This window comes from Electrona antarctica (assembly GCF_951216825.1).
Source record: "Electrona antarctica genome assembly, chromosome: 10".
Taxonomy (NCBI): domain Eukaryota; kingdom Metazoa; phylum Chordata; class Actinopteri; order Myctophiformes; family Myctophidae; genus Electrona; species Electrona antarctica.
Genome location: NC_136791.1, coordinates 1940068 through 1958585, shown reverse-complemented (window position 1 = coordinate 1958585; position 18518 = coordinate 1940068). Strand labels below are relative to the sequence as shown.

Below are 18518 nucleotides of genomic sequence, written 5' to 3'. Positions count from 1 at the left end.
TGCTAGAGCCCCTGGCATATCTCTTCAAATGGGGGTCCGCGGCCGTGGGCTCATTAGTGTCAATTTGGGGGTCCTTGACATGACAAAGTTTGGGAACCACTGGTTTATGCCACGGACCACCATTTGATGCCATGTTTAGCCTCTCAGACAGTCTTAGAATATTGTGTTGTTGTTGAACAGGGACATCAAAATGATCAAAATAACAATTATTCTACATTCCCTAATTGTGTGTAGACTTCTGGTAAATTAAGTATTAATGCAGTCTATGTTTAACAATAATGTAACTTTTGAGACCGTAAAATATGAAACCAAATGGACCCGTACGGGTCCATTTGGTTTCATGTTATGCTCTCACGAGTTAAAGATCTAAAGACTAAAAGGGAACCATTTGTTTACCAACTCTGCATCATTTCAAGTTTAACTGGGGACCACCTGGAATCCCCTCAAGGACCACCATGGTGGTCCCTGGCCGGACCATTAGGATATTTTACATGTTTTTGATTAATTGAAAATGGAGGACCCTGATGTAAACATGGTCTTTAGAGCTTTTTTTATCCTCTTAGCAGATTTTGTATTGACCTAGCTGTACCTTCCTTGACATTTTAAAAGTATACCCATTAAATCAATTTTCAATCAATATTAGATCTGTAATTCTTGCGAGCATAACAAAATGGGTTCATTTCATGCTCTCGAGGAGTTAAATTATTGTTAAACAATCTTCATTAATACTTAATTTAAAATTACTCTTCACAATGAATTAGAGAATGTAGAAGAATAGCTGTTATTTTTTGATCAGCCTGGCTGTTTATCTATCTCTCCTATACGTATATTTCTACTACTTTTTTACTTTATTGAGTCAATCACATGTACAATTCCTTGTAACAAATACATTTTCTTTTCATATTTGTTTCTCACATGTTTCATGTCACTGTTTGTTAGCTGACTTTGACCCATTTTCTTTTTTTTGGCATTCATACAGACAGCTACATCCCTTCACCTATTTCAACACACAAAGAAATTAAAAGAAAAAGAAAAAGAAGAGGGTACGGCCCATATTAGATTAAAAACTTTAATTTCATTACATTTAATATACAAAATATATACAGACAGAGCTCATCATTTTCAATCACAGCCACCAGGGGGCGGACAAGACACACCACACTACACTACAGTACAGACTACAACACCAGCGCGTTGCATTGTGGGACTAATCCAAGATGGCGGCCTCCTTGTGCCAGAAGAAGAGCACTGCTGTGTACAGAATGATGACAACAACAACATTACAGAGGCTGCTGCTCCACCAGAGAAGCCTTTATTACAATAACAACAACAACAACAGTGTCAGGAGGTGGTTCAGCAGCAGCGACGCCATTAAGGATGGAGGGACGGAGGAAGAAGATGGAGGAGTAAACATCACACCATCAGCTCCAGCTCTCAGAAGCGGCTTCGCAGAGGCGTATGACCTGCACACTGACCTGAAGACTGAGCAGCAGGTAGAGAGTTGCGACCGAAGGTCGAATCTCGCGTTTTTTGTCACTCAAAATCCCCATAAAGTGTTGTCATGTGGGCCCTATTGTAAACAAGTGTAATGCTTTATTGGGTCGTCCACTCACAGTTAACACTTAACAGTCTTTGTATTGATTGAGTTTGTGCTTGAAATGTACTGTAATTCTGCAAACTGTTAATAAATCAATCAATCAAAAAGTCACTTAGCTCTGGCCCATAGCCCTAATGCTGCCGTTGCATTAAAGGCATTAGAGCTATGGACCAGAGATAAGTTGTCACTCAAAATCCCCATACATGGGGAAAGACCCCATTTATTGTGCCCAGGTCTCGTGACATCACTTCACTATGACATCATCAGGGATGATAGTAAATGTTTTTAAATTGTGTTCTTTTTCATCATGGCAACGATTATGAAGATTATGTGAAAATAATTCAATTGTGATTTATTTCAAATAATTGCGGTGGTGTAATGCTTGTGGCAGGCATTCCAGCAGCATGACCCTCAGAACAGAACCAGAGTGGCGTATAGCTGCAATTTGCAACTCTAGTTTTTTTTCTAATGGGATGAATCTAGAGTTGCAATACCCTCCATTGACTCCCCACTCATCATTTTGCGTTGGCGATCTGCTTGTCTTAAACGACGTTAAACTCACCAACATTGCAGCTGTAGTCCAAGCTTGAATTATTCTCTTTCAATCTGCAAAGCTTGTTTTTCATAAAAATCCCCCGTAGACATGTTATGAGCTACTTTCTGTCAAGAAGAAGAAATGTTGGAGTTTGGAAACGCTCGTTTGTATTAAGGGGTCGCGCTGCTGCCTCCTGCATTATGTGCAAATGCGAATCAGATGCATGCAGGGACGTTCAGTGACTTACGACGAGCGCTTCCAAACTCCAGCACTTAGAAAAATAATTTCTTGACAGAAAGTAGCTCATAACATGTCTACGGGGGATTTTTATGAAAAACAAGCTTTGCAGATTGAAAGAGAATAATTCAAGCTTGGACTACAGCTGCAATGTTGGTGAGTTTAACGTCGTTTAAGACAAGCAGATCGCAAACGCAAAATGATGAGTGGGGAGTCAATGGAGGGTATTGCAACTCTAGATTCATCCCATTATAAAAAAATCTAGAGTTGCAAATTGCGGCTAAGTGGCGTAATGATTGTGACAGAATCAGGGCGGTGTAGTGAATAGTGATTGAGAGTGTGTAATGATTGTGACAGAACCAAGGCGGTACTAGTGAGTGTGTAATGATTGTGTGACAGGCCCTCCAGCAGCAGCAGGACCCTCAGAACCAGAGCGGTAGAACGGGCAGCAGAACCGGTAGAAGCAGCTCCAGACCTGTTTCCTTCTCCGCCATGCTCCGCAGCTCTCCTCTCGTCCAGATGGGTCCAGCACAGGACAAGGTAGATTCTACCAATCATCTCTTCTTAAATCCTAACATTTTTCTACGTCCACTACCTGTCCTTTCAGCGCCACATCATTGGCCTGCTGGTGGTGGTGGGCGTGCTGTCTGTTGGTATCGTCCTGCCTGTCAACTTCTCTGGGAACCTACTTGGTGAGTGACCACACGGGGACATTAACCCATTTAGGCCTGAGGACGGTTCTACAAAAAATGTCTTCTACATCCTGACAGGTTTCTGTATCAGTCGTTCTCAAACTATTTCATGTCAAGGAGCCCCAGAATCATCTGTATTTGGCAGCGGACCCCCCCCAGAATGCGTTGTTCCAGGGGACCCCCCCCCCCGAAGCAAAGATTTTCAGTTTAAAACGTTCACTCTGAAAGATTATATTCAAAGATCTGCGACACATTTTCACGATTTTTCCAAAAAATAGCAGATCTACAAGCTCGTAGTGCGGCACCCGGTGCCGCGCTATGAGCTTGTAGATCTGCTATTTAACGCCACATGCCAGTCAGCCGCTGGTAAATTGCAGGCTACGGCAGCCACTTAACCCGCTAAAGACACCTCTGATAAAACAAAACCAACACAATTCTGTCCCGGCCAAGTGGGGACATCTTAAGAATCTTCTTTTTGTAAGTTTGAAAATGTAACTGACGTGTTAACGTACCATTTGTATTACATTATTCAGACGAATCATATGATGTACTTTGCCCTTAAGTGAAAGATTTCATAGTCTAAATCAGATTTGCAAATTTCAACAAACCACTATTAATTAGTATTTATAGTCTCATCAGTATCATGCTGGTCCAGTGCACACCCAATACTACATTTTACGGTATTTTGCTCTTATGTGGATCACATGAATCCACTCTGCCCTTTTTATAAAGGCATTAATTTCATTTTCTCCACCTAATGGGCAGCCACCTCCTGCACTGCTGCTAAACTGCTACGTTAGAATGTTCCTAGCTATACAGTGTGCAATGTCACAAGGTCGACCTCGAAGTTAATTTTCTTGTTTTTTTTTTGTTTTTTTTCTCCACAGAAAACAATGCCTACAGTTTTGGGCGAACAACTATAGCTAATTTAGATGCCAAGTGAGTAAACTCAACCATTACTTGCTTTCACAACATTCCTAAATGATATTGAATCCATGGGTCTGACAGTAAATTATTTCCCTTTGTCTTTCTTTCCCAGTAACACACTGCTGTGGCTGCACACGACCTTTGCATTCCTTTACCTGCTATTGACAGTGTACAGTATGAGACGACACACTTCCAAAATGCACTACAGAGAGGATGATCTGGTAAGTGGTGTAATATTAACCGTTTCCGTACATATAGGAGGTCGCCACACGTCCTAGGGGTCCCAATCGACGCGTACATCCGACGTCCTCACACGTCCTAGCGCATCCTCAATGATACGGGGCGAGATAAGAATATTCTGAATTTCTTCCCTTTTTTTATTTGTCAGTTCGCCTTTCGGCTACCGTATGCTACACTAGGCAATTGTTAGCTTACCATTGAGTTAGCCGTTAGCGCGGCGGAAAGAATGACTCGTCTCTCCTAATCCAGGCTCTCTGTGGTGTTGAACGGATCGATATACTGGCGCTTCATTTCTGCTCCTCATCCGTCTCTCCCGCAAAATATGAACGCTTTTTGGATCATATATCGTATAAATTAAAACGATCGCAATTTAAGCTAGCTATGTAAAGTCAACTTTTTTTAGTGGATTGATTCCGGGTCGTGGGTTTCAGAGTAAAAGCGGCCATGTCTTTCCGTCACCCCAGAGCTCCTATTTTGAAGGACTTCCGGCACCGATTGGGATTCCGAGCGCATACGTCGCTCACATATCCTTGCTTTGCACACTGCACCCCTCATTCCATTTAAAAAAACATATCCTTTTTTCAAATCGGTGCGGTGTCAAACTGTCAATGCACTACAATAAAAAAATAAAAAAATAGGAAGATTTATTCAGTATTATAGGAAGATTTCAAACTATAATATATTACTGAAGCAAAGGATATGATCGAACAATAACATACAAATAGAGTAAACATTTATTTACTTATTTTATTATTAAAAGCGGTGCAATCCACCTTTTGTCTGCCTGAATGTTCACAACTCTGTTCCCATTCTTCTCCAGGTGAAACGCACTTTATTCGTCAATGGAATCTCCAAATATGCGGAGGAGAAGGACATAAAGCAACACTTTGAGTAAGCGCTGGTTTCAGCATCTCGGCTTTACCGTGGCTTTTGTTTCACATACGTTTTTATTAACTGTCAAACGTACTGGCACTCACTTCACAATTAACGTTTTGCACATTAGCACGTAACACAGGCTTTTCCTTGGTTTATGTTTTACATGCATTAACCCATTCAGGCCTGACGTCGAAATAAAAAAAAAAAGTTTTCTAAATCATGACAATTTTCGGAAAGATTTGAGGCACATTTTAACGATTTTTCAAAAATAGCAGACCTACAAGCTCATAGCGCGCCACTCGGTGGCGCGCTATGAGCTTGTAGATCTGCTATTTTTCAATAGCTAAATTATAACAATGTTTAAAACACCAAAAGGGGTTCCCGCCCCAAAATGGGTTAATGGTTAATGTGGTTAAACGCTAACGTGACATGGATGCGTTCCAGGTCTCAATGGGTTAACCCATTTTGGTCGGGAACCCCTTTTGGTGTTAGCATTATGTTATGCTTTAGCTATTGAAAAATAGCAGATCTACAAGCTCATAGCGCGCCACCGAGTGACGCGCTACGAGCTTGTATGTCTGCTATTTTTGAAAAATCGTAAAAATGCGGCACAAATCTTTGAATATATATTATTTCAGAGCAAATGTTTTTTTTATTTCGACGTCAGGCCTAAATGGGTTAAACTGTCAAACGCACTGGTGCTCCAGTTCATAATTAAGTTGCAGATTATCAGTACTAAGCTCTGTGAGAGCCACGGCTGCTGTCCTGACCTGGGCCGTGTGCCTCTGGGACGGGACAAGACAACAGCCCGTCTATATGGTGTAATTGTCCCTAATAGAAGCCAGATGAGCAGGATCATGGGAGTCATGTGTTTGGATGGGAGGGGCCCGTGGCTCACTTCCTGCTCAGCCAAATAGTATTATGCCAAATCTTATCTCCGCTCCAGGATTCTCCTAAAAATATCTACTGTGTCAAAATATGCCCCATTGAAAGAATAGAAAAGATGAATGAATGAATAGCTTATTTCGATCTTTTCCTTTTTCAGAGAGACATTACAAATGAACCCATGGGTTAAACGGTTCCTTTAAGGTGATCAAAAAGGCATAGGCTGAAGCTTATAGCTTATTGGTGCCTATCCTTATCACAATATATATCAAAATACTAATGTGAATATACATAACAAACAACATATAAACAAAACAAACAAACATTAAAAAGAGGACAGAACAAAAAAAACAGAACAGAACAAAACGATAAACAGACAACGAAAAACATGGAGGAGAAAAAAAGACAAATATAGAAGATAGACGCTTGATTGTGTGACTCTTGATTGTGTGACTCTTGCATTTATTGCACTCTATATTGTAGAATTGAAGATTGGATATTTATCACAGAAACTGACTTCATAAGCGGCGGTGGCTCAGCGGTAGAGTGGCCTGGATGGTAACCGCAAGGTTGCCAGTTCGAACCCTGTGGGCTCCCCCCAGAGTTACTGTCGAAGTGTCCTTGGGCAAGACACTGAACCCCTAATTGCTCCTGATGTGCTAGTTGGTGCCTTGCATGGTTTCCGCTGCCATCGGTGTATGAATGTGTGTGTGTGTGAATGGGTGAATGTAATGCACAATCTCTGCAAAGTGCCTTGAATAAAGGTGCTATATAAATGCACCATTTACCATTTATTAGGATTGTGGAGACGAGATCTAATCTTTCCCTCTTTCTCCCCCCGTCTCTCCCTCGTAGGCAGGCGTATGAAAACTGCACCGTGCTAGAGGCTCGTATCTGTTATAACGTGCAGCGGCTGATGTACCTCAACTCTGAAAGGTAACAACATATAACAAATAACCTTGTAGTCTTCTGATCATCGCTTGAAGGGGTGCATACTTAGTTTAGACTAGTCATTGAAGGGGTGCATACTTAGTTTAGACTAGTCATTGGTTAGACATGGGTTAGGTTTAGGGGGGTGCATACTTAGTTTAGACTAGTCATTGATTAGACATGGGTTAGGTTTAGGTGTGCTGCCCCGTGGTTAGGTTTAGGTTTCTGGTTTAAGGACTTTAAGGAAAGAATGTTTGCTTTCGCCATCTTTGTTGAAGAAGAGTCTGGGCAATTAAGGTGTATTCTTACTAGAAGTACTAAAAGTTTCTCAATCTTATATTTAGATTTAGTCTGGATTAATCTAGTTACCTCTGAGGTAAGTTTCTGGTAGCCTGGTTAATAAACCAGACCGAATCAACCGTTGGCAAAAAAAAAATTGCCTGCCAGCGGATTAGGGTCTGGCGAGGCTCAGTAGCACGCCTCTTTCCTACAACCGAGAACAGCTCGGGCCAATCGGGACACGGTATGCAATATGGGCGGGCTTTGGTACAGTGACGTTCAATGCTTGAGACCTTTGACTGACAGTAGCTCTGACCAATTGCGTCGAAGAGAAAATGTTTGAACCCGCCCCCCGGGAAATGAAATCCAAGTGGAGCCAGCCCAGACTAATATACCGCGACAGTGTTGTGTGATATTAGTCTGGCTTATTAGCCAGGCTAGGTTTCTGGAGGTCAGGGTTTGAGATAGGTTGTAGTTGTAGGACTAATGACTGGTCTAACCAATGACTAGTCTAAACCAAAAACTGTCTAAACTATTCAATTGTCCCCACTAGCCAGGTCCCGGGTTGGGTTTGGATGTAGGTGGTTATGTAATGTATGTACGTCTGTCTGTCTGCTGCGTGCAGGAAGAAATCGGAGCGCAGCAAGAAGTTCTACACTGACCTGAAGGCCAAGGAACATATTGAAACCCTGGTCAACACCAACCCCTGTGGCCATCTCTGCTGCTGCGTTGTCAAAGGCTACTGCGAGAAGGTACAGTAGGCCTGATGTCCTTCTTCTACTACTGAATCCATTACGTACCACTTTTAACCCATTTTGACCTGACCTCGAAATTTAAAAAAAATCTTCTAAATCCTCCAGTTTTCCGAAATAAATATTTCATGATTTTTCAAAAATAGCAGACCTACAAGCTCGTAGCGCGCCACTCAAGTTGGAAATCCATGCACCCACCCAGGATAGCCAATTAGTCATATTCAGACCGCAGCCTACCTAGGTGATACTTCCCATAGGCAGCCCATTCATCCAAACAGAAAAGTCCTCTCTAATTATATTAAACAACGTCAAAATCACTAACATTGCAGCTGTAGGGAAACCTTGAATTATCCTCTTTCAATCTGTAAAGTGTTTTGTTTCATAAAAATCCACTGTATACATTTTATGATCTACTACGACTAGAGGCATGGGGTGCCTTCAGACCAAGCAGACTAGTCAAAGACTACTATACTTAAAACTGTCAGATTGATGAACAGACTAGCATTGTTATCAACATTTTAACAACATTCTAAATCCTGGAGTTTTCTGAAAAACTAAAATGACAAAAATGTTATGTTGCTATTTATTGTATAATTATACTACATAGCAGTCTGTTATCCTCTCTTACAGACCCTCAATGACCAAATTGTTTGGATGTGTGTCCAGCTGACTTGTAGTCACATCATTCTGACGTCTGCGTAGACTCCATATTTGGCCATGCCTGAGAAAGAACTCCATATATGGGCATCAAAGGGACGCAGACATAATAACTGCATTTGACACTTGCGTTCCACACCACCACAATGATGAGCGACCTCGCCCCTTCATTAGCCAATTGAACACATCTGATCGCCCCCAACGGGCACTGTTCCAGTTAAACACCCATTTAGGCCTGAAAAGAATGTCTTCTAAATCCTGACAGTTTTCTGAAATGCCTATGTTTCTAGGCCTATATATCACTCAATATTTCATGTCAAGGACCCCAAAAAATGATCTGTAATTGGCCTCCGAGACCCCCATCTGAAAATATGTTGTTCCAGGGACCTCCCCAGAAGCAAAGATTTGAGTTCAAATCGTTTGTTCTAAAAAAATATATTCCAAATTTGAGGCACATTTTCACGATTTTTCAAAAAATAGCAGACCTACAAGCTCATAGCGCGCCACTCGGTGGCGCGCTATGAGCTTGTAGATCTGCTATTTTTCAATAGCTAAATTATGTTTAAAACGCCAAAAGGGGTTCCCGTTCAAAATGGGTTAATTGAATTCAGTGGTAAATGTGTGAAGAAGTTAAAGTTCTTGGGGTGCTGTGGTTCCCCCCCCAGCGCTGCCTGACTCTGAAGTTAAAGTTCTTGGGGTGCTGTGGTTCCCCCCCCAGCGCTGCCTGACTCTGAAGTTAAAGTTCTTGGGGTGCTGTGGTTCCCCCCCCAGCGCTGCCTGACTCTGAAGTTAAAGTTCTTGGGGTGCTGTGGTTCCCCCCCCAGCGCTGCCTGACTCTGAAGTTAAAGTTCTTGGGGTGCTGTGGTTCCCCCCCCAGCGCTGCCTGACTCTGAAGTTAAAGTTCTTGGGGTGCTGTGGTTCCCCCCCCAGCGCTGCCTGACTCTGAAGTTAAAGTTCTTGGGGTGCTGTGGTTCCCCCCCCAGCGCTGCCTGACTCTGAAGTTAAAGTTCTTGGGGTGCTGTGGTTCCCCCCCCAGCGCTGCCTGACTCTGAAGTTAAAGTTCTTGGGGTGCTGTGGTTCCCCCCCCAGCGCTGCCTGACTCTGAAGTTAAAGTTCTTGGGGTGCTGTGGTTCCCCCCCCAGCGCTGCCTGACTCTGAAGTTAAAGTTCTTGGGGTGCTATGGTTCCCCCCCAGCGCTGCCTGACTCTGAAGTTAAAGTTCTTGGGGTGCTGTGGTTCCCCCCCCAGCGCTGCCTGACTCTGAAGTTAAAGTTCTTGGGGTGCTGTGGTTCCCCCCCCCAGCGCTGCCTGACTCTGAAGTTAAAGTTCTTGGGGTGCTGTGGTTCCCCCCCCAGCGCTGCCTGACTCTGAAGTTAAAGTTCTTGGGGTGCTGTGGTTCCCCCCCCAGCGCTGCCTGACTCTGAAGTTAAAGTTCTTGGGGTGCTATGGTTCCCCCCCCAGCGCTGCCTGACTCTGAAGTTAAAGTTCTTGGGGTGCTGTGGTTCCCCCCCCAGCGCTGCCTGACTCTGACGTTAAAGTTCTTGGGGTGCTATGGTTCCCCCCCCAGCGCTGCCTGACTCTGAAGTTAAAGTTCTTGGGGTGCTATGGTTCCCCCCCCAGCGCTGCCTGACTCTGAAGTTAAAGTTCTTGGGGTGCTATGGTTCCCCCCCAGCGCTGCCTGACTCTGACGTTAAAGTTCTTGGGGTGCTGTGGTTCCCCCCCCAGCGCTGCCTGACTCTGACGTTATCGTTGTTGTTCCCACAGGAAGAGGCTGTGAGCTACTACACCAAGCTGGAGTCGAAGCTGAAGGACGAGTACAGGAAAGAACGAGACAAGGTCAACAGTAAACCCCTGGGGATGGCCTTCGTCACCTTCCAAAATGAATCCATGACTGCCATGTGAGTGTTTTAGTGAGGGAGTGACTGCCATGCGAGTGTTTTAGTGAGGGAGTGACTGCCATGTGAGTGTTTTAGTGAGGGAGTGACTGCCATGTGAGTGTTTTAGTGAGGGAGTCGTGGGTATTTAAATGAATCCATGACTGCCATGTGAGTGTTTTAGTGAGGGAGTCGTGGGTATTTAAATGAATCCATGACTGCCATGTGAGTGTTTTAGTGAGGGAGTCGTGGGTATTTAAATGAATCCATGACTGCCATGTGAGTGTTTTAGTGAGGGAGTGACTGCCATGTGAGTGTTTTAGTGAGGGAGTCGTGGGTATTTAAATGAATCCATGACTGCCATGTGAGTGTTTTAGTGAGTGAGTGACTGCCATGTGAGTGTTTTAGTGAGGGAGTCACTGCCATGTGAGTGTTTTAGTGAGGGAGTGACTGCCATGTGAGTGTTTTAGTGAGGGAGTGACTGCCATTCGAGTGTTTTAGTGAGGGAGTGACTGCCATGTGAGTGTTTTAGTGAGGGAGTGACTGCCATGTGAGTGTTTTAGTGAGGGAGTGACTGCCATGTGAGTGTTTTAGTGAGGGAGTGACTGCCATGTGAGTGTTTTAGTGAGGGAGTGACTGCCATGTGAGTGTTTTAGTGAGGGAGTGACTGCCATGTGAGTGTTTTAGTGAGGGAGTCGTGGGTATTTAAATGAATCCATGACTGCCATGTGAGTGTTTTAGTGAGGGAGTCGTGGGTATTTAAATGAATCCATGACTGCCATGTGAGTGTTTTAGTGAGGGAGTCGTGGGTATTTAAATGAATCCATGACTGCCATGTGAGTGTTTTAGTGAGGGAGTCGTGGGTATTTAAATGAATCCATGACTGCCATGTGAGTGTTTTAGTGAGGGAGTGACTGCCATGTGAGTGTTTTAGTGAGGGAGTCGTGGGTATTTAAATGAATCCATGACTGCCATGTGAGTGTTTTAGTGAGTGAGTGACTGCCATGTGAGTGTTTTAGTGAGGGAGTCACTGCCATGTGAGTGTTTTAGTGAGGGAGTGACTGCCATGTGAGTGTTTTAGTGAGGGAGTCACTGCCATGTGAGTGTTTTAGTGAGGGAGTGACTGCCATGTGAGTGTTTTAGTGAGGGAGTGACTGCCATTCGAGTGTTTTAGTGAGGGAGTGACTGCCATGTGAGTGTTTTAGTGAGGGAGTAACTGCCATGTGAGTGTTTTAGTGAGGGAGTGACTGCCATGTGAGTGTTTTAGTGAGGGAGTGACTGCCATGTGAGTGTTTTAGTGAGGGAGTGACTGCCATGTGAGTGTTTTAGTGAGGGAGTGACTGCCATGTGAGTGTTTTAGTGAGGGAGTCGTGGGTATTTAAATGAATCCATGACTGCCATGTGAGTGTTTTAGTGAGGGAGTCGTGGGTATTTAAATGAATCCATGACTGCCATGTGAGTGTTTTAGTGAGGGAGTCGTGGGTATTTAAATGAATCCATGACTGCCATGTGAGTGTTTTAGTGAGGGAGTCGTGGGTATTTAAATGAATCCATGACTGCCATGTGAGTGTTTTAGTGAGGGAGTGACTGCCATGTGAGTGTTTTAGTGAGGGAGTGACTGCCATGTGAGTGTTTTAGTGAGGGAGTGACTGCCATGTGAGTGTTTTAGTGTGAATGAATCCATGACTGCCATGTGAGTGTTTTAGTGAGGGAGTCGTGGGTATTTAAATGAATCCATGACTGCCATGTGAGTGTTTTAGTGAGGGAGTCGTGGGTATTTAAATGAATCCATGACTGCCATGTGAGTGTTTTAGTGAGGGAGTCGTGGGTATTTAAATGAATCCATGACTGCCATGTGAGTGTTTTAGTGAGGGAGTTGTGGGTATTTAAATGAATCCATGACTGCCATGTGAGTGTTTTAGTGAGGGAGTCGTGGGTATTCAAATGAATCCATGACTGCCATGTGAGTGTTTTAGTGAGGGAGTCGTGGGTATTTAAATGAATCCATGACTGCCATGTGAGTGTTTTAGTGAGGGAGTCGTGGGTATTTGTTTGTGTCTCTGTGTGATCAAGCAATGTTCTTTTTCAAACTAATTGTTTCCAGCCGGGGCGCCTGATGAAGGGGAAAGGAACTGGTTGGAATAACGTGTTCCTTCCACGTGCTAAGTCCAACCAGGGAAACTCCCCCCTGTCAGGTGTAAAGGAGCAACTTGGACACTCAGGCATGAAGGAAGCATGAGTTCAAGTCCGTTGCTCTCCCCATGTCCCCCATATAATAATAATAAAACTTTATTTGTATAGCACCTTTCATGACATGAAATGCAGCTCAAAGTGCTTTACACAAAAAAAGAAAAGAAAGGCAGGGCATAAACAATACAGTGAGGACATGAATAACATTTTTTTTAAAAAGACAAATAAATCAATTAAAAGCAAGGGTGTAGAAGTGGGTCTTGAGCTGAGCTTTAAAAATGTCTACAGAGGCTGCCTGTCGAAGGTACAGTGGGAGTTTGTTCCACGCCGTCGGCCCGTAGAAGCAAAAAGCTGCTTCCCCGTATTTTTTAGTTGCCATTTTTTTAGGCAAAGCGAGCAGGCCAGCATATATGGAGACTAGGCTGGCGGAGGGTGTGTAGAGCCCAGGATCACATTAGATAATTGACACAGGGGTGAAAAATGGGTTACAAAATCGTGGGATAAAAAACGGGAGGACAAACTAATTGTTTCTTGGCTTGTTTTGACCTGTTGTAATTGTTTGTTTTGACCTGTTGTAATTGTTTGTTTTGACCTGTTGTAATTGTTTGTTTTGACCTGTTGTAATTGTTTGTTTTGACCTGTTGTAATTGTTTGTTTTGTGTGTCTTTGCCCGGATTTTTCCCCTCTCTCTCTCAAGTATCCTGAAGGACTTCAATGCTTGCAAATGTCAGGGCTGTTATTGTCGTCGGGAGCCAAAGTCCTCTCCGTTCAGCGGCAGCCTCTTCGCACACAACTGGACTGTCAGCTACGCCCCCGATCCACAGAATGTCTACTGGTAAGAACACACTCATACATATACAGTGTTCATCACATGTTCACACATGTGTGTCAAACTGCTAAACTTTACAATCCAGCAAAAATACATGTACTTTGTCTTATCAACGCAATGAGAGAGCGATGGCAGGTTAACCCATTTAGACCTGAGTTAAAAACATTCACTTTGAAAGAATTTATATTCAAAGATTTGCGCCACATTTTTACGATTTTTCAAAAATTGCTAAATTATAACATAATGTTTAACCCATTTTAGGCCTCAGGCCGATTCTAAAAACGCCTCTAAATCCTAACCTACGTTTTCGGAAAAAATTCAAATATTTATATTTTTTGATGAATACTGTACATACTGTACAGAACCCCAAAATGGGTTCCCGGCCTGAGGGGGTAAAACACTAAAAGGGGTTCCCACCAAGAATGGGTTTAAACACCAAAAGGGGTTCCCGCCCAAAATGGGTTAATGTACAGTATATTGTGAATATCCCCACAAGTCTTCAAACAGGGGTCGACGGCTTTGCTTTTTGATGTTTGTGTTTCCCCATCTGCCTGAGAATCGTGGACCGCAGAACGATTCGATTTCAGCCCCACGTTTGAAGAGCAACGCTCTCCCTCGCAGAGGAACCCCCTTTGTATAACCACTGTGGGGACAGCTGTGTCCATAACCGCGGGTCACCCATGGCTCGGTGTCGGGCTAACCACACATCCTAATGTGACCCTTCTTCCTCACAGGGAGCATCTGTCGGTCGGAGGGGTCACCTGGTGGCTGCGCTGCTTCATCATCAACGTTGTCCTCTTCCTCCTGCTCTTCTTCCTCACCACGCCGGCCATCATCATCTCCACCATGGACAAGTTCAACGTCACAAAGCCTGTGGAGTACTTAAACGTAAGTGCTTCCTTTGCCTTTTACAATTACAATTTACAACTTAGGCATTTAGCAGATGCTCTTAATCCAGAGCGATTTACATTAAGCAATAAGAAAAAAAGCATGGCATGCATATATAAAAAGTAGTTATCATGCGTAAGCTAAGAACGTAACAGTGGAGTATCTATGTAAACTATACATACTATACTATATTATATATAATACATGTATACTATATAAACTGCTATGAAAGTGCTGTCTATGTAACAAGCTATAAGTCTGTTTAAAATACTATCTAAGTCTACATAAAGTGCTATCTAAGGGACTAGGCTAGGGCAAGTGCTACGGGCCATGGTGGAGTCTGAAGAGGTGGGTTTTCAGACTACGGCGGAAGATTGGGAGTGAGGCTGCAGTTCTGACTGTGATGGGAAGTGCATTCCATAGTTTTGGAGCCAGAAGGGAGAAGAGTTTGGGACGTGTGGAGCGCTTTTACCTTCACTGTGTTGACGTTATGGGGGAGGGGGGGGGGGGGGGGGGGGATTCATTCGGTTCATGCTTCGATGCTTCGTCTGTACTAGCTGGGTCTGAATTCGTTAAAATCGTGCCAACTCGTTTGCGATGGTTTTTGAAAACCTTAGAACCATACCTAACATCATGCCAAAAATCAAAAACTTGTCACCAAGAGTATAATTGTTATGATTTTTTATGTATTAAATCCCAGTTTATAGGCATTTTAAGATCCTGGAAGCCATCGTGGACGCCATCTTGAAAATGATGCCTTTCCAGAAGTTATTTTTTCCTAATTTTTTAGTATGTTATTTAGCACACCCAATACTAATATAATCCATTGGAAAATCTCTTTTATCAATTATTTTGATTTTTAGCCATATACTGACCCATTTAATATTAGATTCATTGCAAACAGGCCACTAGGGGGCGCTCCCAACTCGTTTGCGATGGTTTTTGAAAACCTTATAACCATACCTACCATCATACCAAAAATCTAAAACTTGTCACCAAGTGCACGATCTTGTTGATTTTGGACGAATTCAGACCCAGCTATACTGCAAATACATTGAGTTGTTGAGACCAGTCTATGACTAAATAGACTGGTAAATACATTGAGTTGTTGAGACCAGTCTATGACTAAATACATTGAGTTGTTGAGACCAGTCTATGACTAAATAGACTGGTACAAATACTTTGAGTTGTTGAGACCAGTCTATGACTAAATAGACTGGTAAATACATTGAGTTGTTGAGACCAGTCTATGACTAAATACATTGAGTTGTTGAGACCAGTCTATGACTAAATAGACTGGTAAATACATTGAGTTGTTGAGACCAGTCTATGACTAAATACATTGAGTTGTTGAGACCAGTCTATGACTAAATAGACTGGTAAATACTTTGAGTTGTTGAGACCAGTCTATGACTAAATACATTGAGTTGTTGAGACCAGTCTATGACTAAATAGACTGGTAAATACATTGAGTTGTTGAGACCAGTCTATGACTAAATAGACTGGTAAATACATTGAGTTGTTGAGACCAGTCTATGACTAAATACATTGAGTTGTTGAGACCAGTCTATGACTAAATAGACTGGTAAATACATTGAGTTGTTGAGACCAGTCTATGACTAAATAGACTGGTAAATACATTGAGTTGTTGAGACCAGTCTATGACTAAATAGACTGGTAAATACATTGAGTTGTTGAGACCAGTCTATGACTAAATAGACTGGTAAATACATTGAGTTGTTGAGACCAGTCTATGACTAAATACATTGAGTTGTTGAGACCAGTCTATGACTAAATAGACTGGTAAATACATTGAGTTGTTGAGACCAGTCTATGACTAAATACATTGAGTTGTTGAGACCAGTCTATGACTAAATAGACTGGTAAATACATTGAGTTGTTGAGACCAGTCTATGACTAAATAGACTGGTAAATACATTGAGTTGTTGAGACCAGTCTATGACTAAATAGACTGGTAAAAATACATTGAGTTGAGGATTTTCTCACATCATGCAGAGAGGCCAGAGATTTTAACAATGTGCATGTGCTCAACTAATTTATTTTAAATTGGTAAAAAACAAAAATAGTTTTTTTTTAATAGCATTTCCACAGTAGAATGATGCAAGCATTGCAAGTAATGTGGCTCTGTTTGTTTGTTTGGAGGAGATACTGTAGTTTTTTACTCTCTACTGTAGTTTTTTACTCTCTTACTTTCTGCTGTAGTTACTGGGCGAGCGCTGGCGCTTTGGGCGTGGGGGGGTCAGATCAACATATGGAATGAATTCTGTACTGACCATATATGGAGCGTGTCTTGAGTGTACAGGGTTTGATGAGGTCAGTGTAGGAGCCAATATGGCCATTACTGTTTGGATCTACCATTCAGGGATGATGACGTCATTATGCCCAACAATCACAACCTCGCTGTTCAGCGTCTGCCCGGTGTGTGGAGACCTTTAATGTCAGATATACAAGCCATGTTTCACCAGGTCAGAGTGTCAGAAAAAGACATTGATTTTAGAATATAGAATGCTGTTGCATCTGTTTGGCGCTACCTCATCCTCCAGTTGCGCTAATTATGCACTTAGGAAAATTGCAGAGGATAACAAGGACTGTTTTCCTCCAATAGTGTCTGACACTGTCCATCATAACTTTTACGTGGATGATTGTTTGAAATCGTTACCATCAAAGGAAGAAGCAATGCAAAAGACCTAGCTAATATGCTTCAGAAAGGAGGATTTCATCTTTCAAAATGGATCGCACAGTGTTGACATCTATTGCAGAGGAGAAAAGATCTAAGACCACAAGAGATCTAGATTTGGATAAGGATGATTTGCCCATGGAACATGCTCTTTGGATAAGGATGATTTGCCCATGGAACATGCTCTTTGGATAAGGATGATTTGCCCATGGAACGTGCTCTTGGTCTGTACCGGTGTGTGGATAAGGATGATTTGCCCATGGAACGTGGAACGTGCTCTTGGTCTGTACTGGTGTCAGACCAAGAGCACTCGGGATGAAGAGGTGCCTCGGGATGAAGAGGTGCCTCGGGAGGAAGAGGTGCCTCAGGAGGAAGAGGTGCCTCGGGATGAAGAGGTGCCTCGGGATGAAGAGGTGCCTCGGGATGAAGAGGTGCCTCGGGATGAAGAGGTGCCTCGGGATGAAGAGGTGCCTCGGGATGAAGAGGTGCCTCGGGATGAAGAGGTGCCTCAGGCAGCTTCAAGACAATGGCAGGAATGGTTGGCACTTGGCAGATCTTAACCCATTTAGGCCTGACCTCGAAATTAAAAATAAATCTTCTAAATCCTCTAGTTTTCTGAAATAAATATTTTCACGATTTTTCAAAAATAGCAGATCTACAAGCTCATAGCGCGCCACCGAGTGGCGCGCTACGAGCTTGTAGATCTGCTATTTTTCAATAGCTAAAGCATAACATAATGTTTAAAACACCAAAAGGGGTTCCCGCCCATAATGGGTTAAAAATAAGTGCCACACTGCATCAAGGATAAATAGTAAATACTCTGCCAGAAAGTGCACAATTGCATCATTTTTCAGATGCGAGTGAATATGGTTATGGCACCGTATCCTATCTTAGATTACCTTTCAAAACAGGAGTACAGGTTTCTTTTCTGTTAGGAAAGTCTAGAGTCGCTCCAATGAAACAAACTACGATTCCCAGACTTGAGCTCACCGCTGCTGTTGTAGCAGTTTGCGTTGACAAAATGCTGAAGAAAGAGCTTTCATTTCAGTTGAAACCATCATTTTTTTGGACAGACAGCATGACTGAGTACATCTCAAGTGAGACTACAAGGTTTCTCACCTTCGTAGCAAACCGAGTGGCTATCATTAGGGAAGCATCTCACAGTGGAGATACTTCAACTCAAAGACCAATCCCGCTGATGCTTCCAGAGGGTTGTCTGCAGATCGCTTTCTGACCTGTAAGAGATGGATCGAGGGCTCCGAGTTTCTTATAAAGGCAGAAGAGGAATGGCCAAAACTCACAGTGGAGCCCCACCCAATTGCTAATGATGACCCAAATGTCAAAAATAATGTCCATGTGAATGCCATATCTGTGAACGATTCAAAAAGTGCTACACAACAGTTGTTGTGTTACTTTTCAGATTGGACTAGACT

The 18518-nt window shown here is 43.0% G+C and overlaps 1 protein-coding gene across 3 annotated transcripts in view; it reads left to right on the top strand.

Moving 5' to 3' along the window:
* The first annotated feature begins 1169 nt into the window (after window positions 1–1169).
* The window catches only part of LOC306931606 (CSC1-like protein 2), a 40409-nt gene continuing 23060 nt past the window's right edge, over window positions 1170–18518 (top strand). The window contains exons 1-10 of one of the 3 annotated variants that reach the window (XM_079513049.1): window positions 1170–1493; window positions 2977–3061; window positions 3949–4000; window positions 4101–4209; window positions 5049–5119; window positions 6845–6925; window positions 7824–7950; window positions 10371–10504; window positions 13368–13505; window positions 14234–14387. In XM_079513049.1, coding sequence (XP_079369175.1) covers window positions 1218–1493; window positions 2977–3061; window positions 3949–4000; window positions 4101–4209; window positions 5049–5119; window positions 6845–6925; window positions 7824–7950; window positions 10371–10504; window positions 13368–13505; window positions 14234–14387 — 1227 coding nt within the window. In that variant the 5' untranslated portion in view covers window positions 1170–1217. Of the gene's footprint in view, window positions 1494–2768; window positions 2910–2976; window positions 3062–3948; window positions 4001–4100; window positions 4210–5048; window positions 5120–6844; window positions 6926–7823; window positions 7951–10370; window positions 10505–13367; window positions 13506–14233; window positions 14388–18518 lie in introns of all 3 variants that reach the window. The other 2 variants (XM_079513050.1, XM_079513051.1) reach the window with 2 other exon arrangements.